The sequence below is a fragment of the Pollicipes pollicipes genome, unplaced genomic scaffold, assembly GCF_011947565.3.
Source record: "Pollicipes pollicipes isolate AB1234 unplaced genomic scaffold, Ppol_2.1 Scaffold_5724;HRSCAF=6776_pilon_pilon_pilon, whole genome shotgun sequence".
In the NCBI taxonomy this organism is placed as follows: Eukaryota; Metazoa; Arthropoda; class Thecostraca; order Pollicipedomorpha; family Pollicipedidae; genus Pollicipes; species Pollicipes pollicipes.
In genome coordinates, this window is record NW_023596746.1 from 10,402,784 (window position 1) to 10,410,218 (window position 7,435).

The window sequence follows — 7,435 nt, forward strand, 5'->3', positions numbered from 1 at the left end:
ACTGAAGGCCACCCATGGCGTGTAGCGAGGGCCAGCGCCTGGTGTCACCGGGCAGGGCTAAAGGCCGCCCATGGCGTGTAGCGAGGGCCAGCGCCTGGTGTCACTGGGCAGGGGTGAAGGCCACCCATGGCGTGTAGCGAGGGCCAGCGCCTAGTGTCACAACCTTCGTTCCGTGAACAGGTACGTTCAGTGTGTTTGCTGCTATGGTGCTTATGAAGCGTGTGTATATGTACGGTGCGTGATAATGTGCAGTTCTACTTGCGTATAGTCGATTGGGTTTTATTTTGTTTTCATCACCCGCCCTCCGGTTCACTCAATGTGGAATTAGATCATCGCAATACGTCGAACGCCAATAGATTGATGTGCGCCGTCCTGCTACAGCTTGTGAGAGGCATTTGCCGCATCGTAAAGACACGCTGGTTGTAGTGAGTGTGCTATTTAGGGTTGGCTTCTACTGGTTATTTTGCCAACCAAATGGGGTTACCAGTTCTGAGCTTATGCCAGCCGGTAGGCTTCAGGGAATTGGCAACCGAGCTAAGCAGCAGATTTAAGGTAACAATGTGTTTCTCTTTTGTTTTTAAGTTATTTTTAACCGTTAAATGAATGCGTTTCTGGGATCAGAACTCACGCTAAGCAGTGCGTATTGTATGAGCTCTGACCACTTTCACCCGATTATGAAATTCCGGATGAAGAGCAGACTTTGATGGCGGAAGTTGATTGTGCCGTAATGACTGCCACGGTCCGTGCTGCCTTCTGACGTCACTCGACCTTTAGCACAGCGGCTGCCACTAGGCAGGAGGCTATTTCCGTCCAGCATAAAGAGTGAGCGCCTGGAACAACTCGAGCCCACCCCGCCACGGGTAGGTGGATCGGAAGGCGGGGGGTCTAACCAGCTTAGCAATTAGGACGACTATCAAGAGCTTTCAGAATGGATAAGCATATTTTGAATGATTTGGTTGCCGCCGTTGATGGCCGCTCAGGAGTTTCCTGAGCCGGCCCGCCTCGGTCAGCTGTTTGACAAATTTCTCCTAGTGCAGGCCTCGGAGGAGTTCAATGAGAGGCGTGTAAATAAATGTGTTTGGATGCGCTTAGGCAAGCTGGATCCTCCTGAGGTAGCGCACTGAATTCCTTTACCCGCCCCTCGACATGCGCTTTGTTTGAGCTTTTCGCAATGGTGTGGAAGCAGCTGTTGCCCCGCTCTGCTGCGCGGCTGTGGGGCATGGACACACTCTATGCCGGGCGTCAGAGGGCGACTCAGACGGATTAGAGTCAAGGGAGTCAAGTCAGAGTCTGGCAAGAGCTGCTCAGATGGATGCAGTGTAGTCAGGAAGGAGCCGCTCAGACGGATGCAGTATGGTCAGGAAGGAGCCGGTCAGACGGATGCAGCATAGTCAGGCAGGAGCCGCTCAGACGGATGCGGTATGGTCAGGAAGGAGCCGCTCAGACGGATGCAGCATGGCCAGGCAGGAGCTGCTAAGACGGATGCGGTATGGTCAGGCAGCAGCTCCTCAGACAACAGCTGTCATCGTTAATACGCCACCACACACAAAAAGAGTACTTACTAAAATAGTGTATTTCAGCTGGCCTCCCGGCTCGCGGTAGCGTGCACTCTTGACGTAACCGATTTCCGTGCGGCTTTGCAAGACCTATTTTTTTCACAAACCTTGGCGGTGCATTCTTTTTACCCTGCCATCCTAGCATCCCAGACCCTAATTGGCGGATTGTCTCGCGGCAAGCTCCACAACAGCTCGTGTCTCTCAAGCCAATTCGAAATTTAATGGTGATTGAGACAATACACTTGGTAAAGGAACAATGGAAGCGAACAAAAGTTAATTGACGTGCATATTGCATACATTTATACGTGTTCATATGCCTGTATTTACAGTTTCCATAACACATAAATACACACATGGATAACCCTACTAAAGTATTAAAGCAACTAAGATTCACTAGATCGACGAACACTGACAATGAACGTTCACAACAATGAATAGAGGTCGAGTACTAGCCTTCAGCCTGGCAAGGCACAAAACGAAACAAAGGTTTCAGTACCTTCCTCTGAGTAAAACAAAAAATGGAACTGTGGCCTCCTGGTCACCAGGGCGTGCTCTTCTTTCAACCGAGTCATCATGGCCACTTTCCTGCACAGATCAATAGTTGATGATGATGCGACAAGCACGTCACTGTGTACCGGACATTGGGCTGGGCGATCTTCGGTCCAATTACTGTCACTGTGTACCGGACATGGCACTGCGGGACCGCCGGTCCAATTACTGTAACTGCGTACCGCAGCTGCCCGGTGCAGATTGGCTCAAACACCCCCCACTGAGCAGTGGATGATCACCGAGCTTTGGCGACGGTGTGGTGCTCTTCAGGGTCAGTGTCACCGGATCTATGCTGACAGCTGTGATCACAGCCGGTGATCTTCGTGGTCAGTGTCACCGGATCTGTGCTGACAGCTGTGATCATAGCCGGTCGGCCGGCCGGTGACCGAGCGCGGCTCACTGGGGACCGCTGTCACGTTGGTATGGGGGTCTGCACCGCACCAAGCGGAGCCGGCCACCTCCTCCCCCCCCCCCCCACCCCCCCCCCCCCCCCCCCCCCCCCCACCCTCGCTCCACCGCCGGAATGTCCGAGCACCTATTGTGCCGGCGGGCGGCGGCAATGCCCGCAATGCAGGCCACCCTGTCCAGCCGGTGGCTCGCCCAACGGGCACGACGAGGAATAAATAACATCGATGTGGGTAGCGCACTCGGCGTCAACAGATGACAGGTGACACTGGGGACGAGTCAAGCTGACGGTCACACCACACCGGGGACGAATTAAACCGAGGATTTCACCCCACTGGGGAGCTGACGGTCGCACCACGCCGGGGACGAATAAAACTGAGGGTTACCCCCTACTGGAGACGAACCAAGCTGACACTCACACCCTGGTGGGGGATAAGTCAAGCTGTCGGTCGCACCACGTCGAGGACGAGTAAAACTGAGGGTTACCCCCCCCCCCCCCCCCTGGGAATGAATCAAGCTGACGGTCACACCGCGGTGGGGATGAGCTAAACTGACGGTCACATACCACCGGAGGGCGAGTTAAGTTGACGGTCACATCCGACTGGGAGCGAGTTAAGCTGATGGTCACACCCGAGTGGGGAACGAGTCAGGCGAACGGCCACATCCCACTAGGGGGCGAGTCAAACTGACGACCACACCCTACTGCGCGGCGATGAGGTCACGATGTCACGTCAGCCCCCACGAGCCACTCCACCGCCATCCGTGGCGAGCGTGCGCCGAGCGTTGGCGCGCGCCACAGGAATGTCTACTGCGGCACGCGTCTCGTGTTCGACGACGAGGCCCGGGCGGCGGGCGCCGTTATGGTCAGGTACTGAGAATGGCGCGCGGCCGGCCGGCGCCGCCTGCTGCGCAGCCTTACGGCCGCTGGCAGGCGCAGGCGCAGCGCGTCACCACCGGGTACCGCACGTGCAGCCACTTGCAGTGCCGGCCGCGCCGCCAGTCTTGGCAGTGCCAGCGCAGCAGGGTCAGGTGGCGACTGCGCGCCGGCTGACACGTCATGCCGGCCGGCACGGAGCAGGAGCGGGCCGTGTCGCACAGGCCCGTGCGCACCCAGCGCGGCCAGAAGCGCACGCCCAGGTCCTTCCACCGGTGGCGCACAGCACAGTGCGTGTACACGTGCAGGTACTTGAGCATCTTGCGCTGCACGCGCCGCGACAGCCGGACCCGCCGCGTGGTGCCGTTGGGAAGCGACAGCCTGTCGAGGCGGAGACGGCGCAGGCTGGCCGGCAGCCGGGAGGTCAGCTTCAGCCGGCCGTTCGGCTTCACCTGCGGCGGGCCGGTCAGCAGGTCACCGCGTGGCGCCGGTCAGCGGGTCACCGCGTGGCGTCGGTCTCACGCGCTGGGGTGGGGCGGCGGTCACAGCGTGGTACAGCCGTTCAAGGTTGAGGCGCGTGCCACAGTTAACCCCTGGCGCCCGGGCAGCGCCTTACAGGTCGGCACATCCTATCACATTTCATACATCACATGCTGCACACACTTCTCACATCTGTTCCAGGTTGTTGCCTTACGAACACATAAGCAGCCCAACTAAAATGTCCCACGGCCATTTCTGACTACACCCGCGCCAAGTACCCTTCCTAGGCCCTCCGATTACTGTGTAGCATAGAGGGGAGCCGGCGAGGCGGCACCTTGAATGGCAGCTTCCAGGTGGTGTGGTTGACGTCGCCGGCGGCAGGCGGCTGCTCGATGCCCATGTACTGCGTGTCCAGGAAGCGTCCGAGCTTCATCATCAGTCTCCCGATGTCCAGGTCGGCTGGCGACGGGTCGTACCTGCCGTGTACGGACAAGGCGCTGCAGAAACGACCTCCAGCCGAGCAGGATGGCACAGAAAGCCGGCCAGTACAGCGCTTTCCGCTACACCGAACGCTAAACTGCATTGTTGTCATTTGTAAAGCGAGCATCATGATATTTGGGAGAGTTCACGCTCGCTACCTTTCCTGTACATGAGAATGTCGTGTTTCTCCGCGCCAATAAAGTCCTACGTTTGTGAACTCGTCAGAATGCAGAAGAAGCACGCAATATCCAGAAAAGGCATCGGTATCAATTCTCCTGACAGATACCAGCGCATTGCATGCTCCAGATGGTGCTTTCAACTTTTTATTTACGGAACAACTGGGAAGCCAGGATCCAACTGCCTCTGCAATGTTTGGCTGATGTCATGGTCTACTGCTGGCAATGCCCAACAAAAATGCGTCCCATCATGCATAGCAATGTACGAAGAAAAGAATTCGTTGTTAAATTCAACCAAAAATCTGTTGTATTTTAATCGTCTGATCAAACCAAATCCAAGTTACAGGTGAATCTGTGATATGTTGATCAGTAATAACCACTATTGGATAAGTAAGCTATATTATTAACATAATTTATTTTACTACCTATATCTATATATTTCAGTACTATTTTCTAACAAGCAATTTAATCCCTGACCCATTCCGACGCAACAACAAACTGACGAAGAAGTAGTTGAGCAGTCACGTGTTACCCACCGCGTGTTTTTGCTCTCGACAAGGTCTACGACGGAGACTGACTTGTGGTCGGGCTTTGGCCTGTACTGATGCTCGCAGCGGGCCAGGGCTGTTTTCACCAGCAGGATGACCACGACTCGCCACTCAAAGGGGGCCATCTGAAAGGGCAGTACATCCCGTCTGTAAGCAGCGGAATCGTGATCACGAGACCAGAGGCATTGCAACTTTGGCGCTGTTTGAATGGTCCTGGCAGAAAAAGGCATAATTGGAAGCTTAATTTTACCGGTAAACATACATCCAAAGATTCACGCATGCATGAATTATTCCAAACAGTAAAGGCCTCGTAAACATCGTTTTTACACAGCGCCAGTGAGACATGTTCACCTGACACGGAAGTTGTGCGGTGATACTGCCTGGCTAATTGTCATTTGTTGTTTCATTATTCATTAAAAGTAAGTATGCCACCTTCGGGAAAATTGTCTGGGTACATCAACAAAAGGGTTTTTCCCTAGGGTTTACTCCAACTTCATCTCAATGTTGGGGGCCTAGAGCCCATGTTCGTGGAGGAGGGGGGGGGGGGGGGGCATCTGGAGCCCCTCCAACTGAATAGGAAACTACATCTCAGGTTCTTTCCACGTTGCTTGTGCTCAGTATCATGTGCAGATACTGAAATTCGTCCCGCCGCGTCAACTTCACTACCAACCAAACGGGGATCTCTTAGGTTGCACGCGTGTACATGTTCAAATTATATATTTTTCTGTCTGAGGATCCTAGAATGTGACGCAGCACATACTTTGGTACACCGGGATTTAATTCTGTGACGAAATCCCATCCCCTGACCAATCAAAGCACGAGAAAGATGTCCGAATTCGCGGCCGGCCTAAGGTGCCATCAAATCCAAAGGCTCTGCACTTGCAGAGATCTGAGGGTTCTTCCTTGTTACTTCTATGGTCTTGGCAACAGTTGCTGTTGGTTCTGGTGGTGACGAATGGTGTCAGTCCGTGGCAGGCCTAGCGTGCGTTACCGATGCTGCTCCCTCGTAATGATTTTGCGATACCCCGGGAAAAGCACCGTATGATGAACAGTACAGCAGGCGAATCAACTCGTCGACGTCGTTCCGCTAGTCTGTCAATATCGAGGCGAATTTTTCATTATCTGTGCGCCCCTCGAACGCTTCCTGAACCCTAACAGAGTGTTGTCCGAGAGCCCCTTCTTCAAGCAGCGTCACGAGCAATAGGTCTTCCCCTACACTATCCATGCTTCAAAACACAGACGGTTTGCAAAGTGATGCAACAGATGAAAGTTCTCCAAGTCTATCCATCCGTAAGTCGCGGCTAAAACAAAGTTAGTGGGCTGGAGACGTCATGATGAGTAGGGGGCTGATTCCTATCCAGTGTGTTAAAGCTAGATTGATTTGATACGTGTCTGAATTAGATACTCCAGTTTTTTAACTTTCAAGTCCGATTAGATATGATATGATTCCGAATCTGGCCCTGATTCATCAATGTGATTGATGTTTGTTTAAAAAAGAGATTGATTAGTGTAACGGATTGTAAGTAATTTCAGTTCCGACAATACAATCCTGATGGCAGTCCTTATTTATCAACGAACGTCTCTTTTAATACATTTTGATGTGTGCTCTCCAGACGTTATGGCTAAAAGGCTATTAGCTTTCTTGTGGTTTATTACCTCTGCAGGCTAAATATGCCACCTTGTGACGAATCGATCATACTTATGGACAGTGTTTTCGCGTATCCCAGTAGCCCGGTCAGTTAGAAAAGCCTTCCTTCCGATTCACCCACCCGTGGCTGGGTGGGTCGCTTTAAGCGCTCACTATCTGGGCTTGACAGGCATGACCCACGGCCGGTGGCAGTGGCTGCGCTAGAGGTCAGATGACGTCAGAGGGCAGGGTGGACCGTGCCGAGTCTTGTGGCACTCATACAACAAGCCCTGCTTGGCATGAACTGTGTTGCCACAAATTTGTCCATTCAGAACTTTCAGATTCTTAGGCAATGACAAACACATTGGTTGCCAACGGGAAAGATGCATAGTTCGCGGTTATCAATGCGAATTTCAAGGCAAAATGCATAGCCCGTAACCAGCCTCATGACTGTCATTTGTTTAAGTCATAATGTGCCGGCCCCGGTGCCACTCTGCAAGTCTCCACCACGGCCGCTGCAGCCGGTGCATATATTGGCCCAATGAATGCACGCTGCGTTTCCGGCGTGCCACGGGCGCATGATATCACGGCGTCGCTCGAGCGCAGCGCGCCACGGCTGCTGACTGCTGACTGCTGACCGTCTGAGAACCACTTCCGGCTGCGACCCACAACACCTGCTGCTGAGGCAGCTGAGTTTGCTTAGGCAGCTCGGGCCGACGGGCGGTCGGCTGGCGCTCAAT

At 53.8% G+C, this 7,435-nt stretch overlaps 1 protein-coding gene across 1 annotated transcript; it reads right to left on the minus strand.

The window, feature by feature from the left end:
• Positions 1 to 3,017: 3,017 nt before the first annotated feature.
• On the minus strand, positions 3,018 to 5,193 carry LOC119102650 (noggin-like). Its single transcript, XM_037226110.1, has 3 exons — positions 5,057 to 5,193; positions 4,199 to 4,340; positions 3,018 to 3,836 (listed from the first exon to the last, which is right to left on the minus strand). The coding sequence occupies exons 1-3, from the start codon at positions 5,191 to 5,193 to the stop codon at positions 3,426 to 3,428; spliced, it is 690 nt and encodes a 229-aa protein (XP_037082005.1). The 3' UTR covers positions 3,018 to 3,425.
• Between the last annotated feature and the right edge of the window lie 2,242 nt (positions 5,194 to 7,435).

Bases quoted from the DNA above. Each gene is read 5' to 3' on its own strand.
- LOC119102650 (XM_037226110.1), bottom strand. From the start codon at position 5,193: ATGGCCCCCTTTGAGTGGCGAGTCGTGGTCATCCTGCTGGTGAAAACA. The intron at 4,341-5,056 runs GTGGGTAACACG...CGTACACGGCAG, and splicing joins GTCGAGAGCAAAAACACGCG to GTACGACCCGTCGCCAGCCG. The intron at 3,837-4,198 runs GTGCCGCCTCGC...GGCCCGCCGCAG, and splicing joins CCTGGAAGCTGCCATTCAAG to GTGAAGCCGAACGGCCGGCT.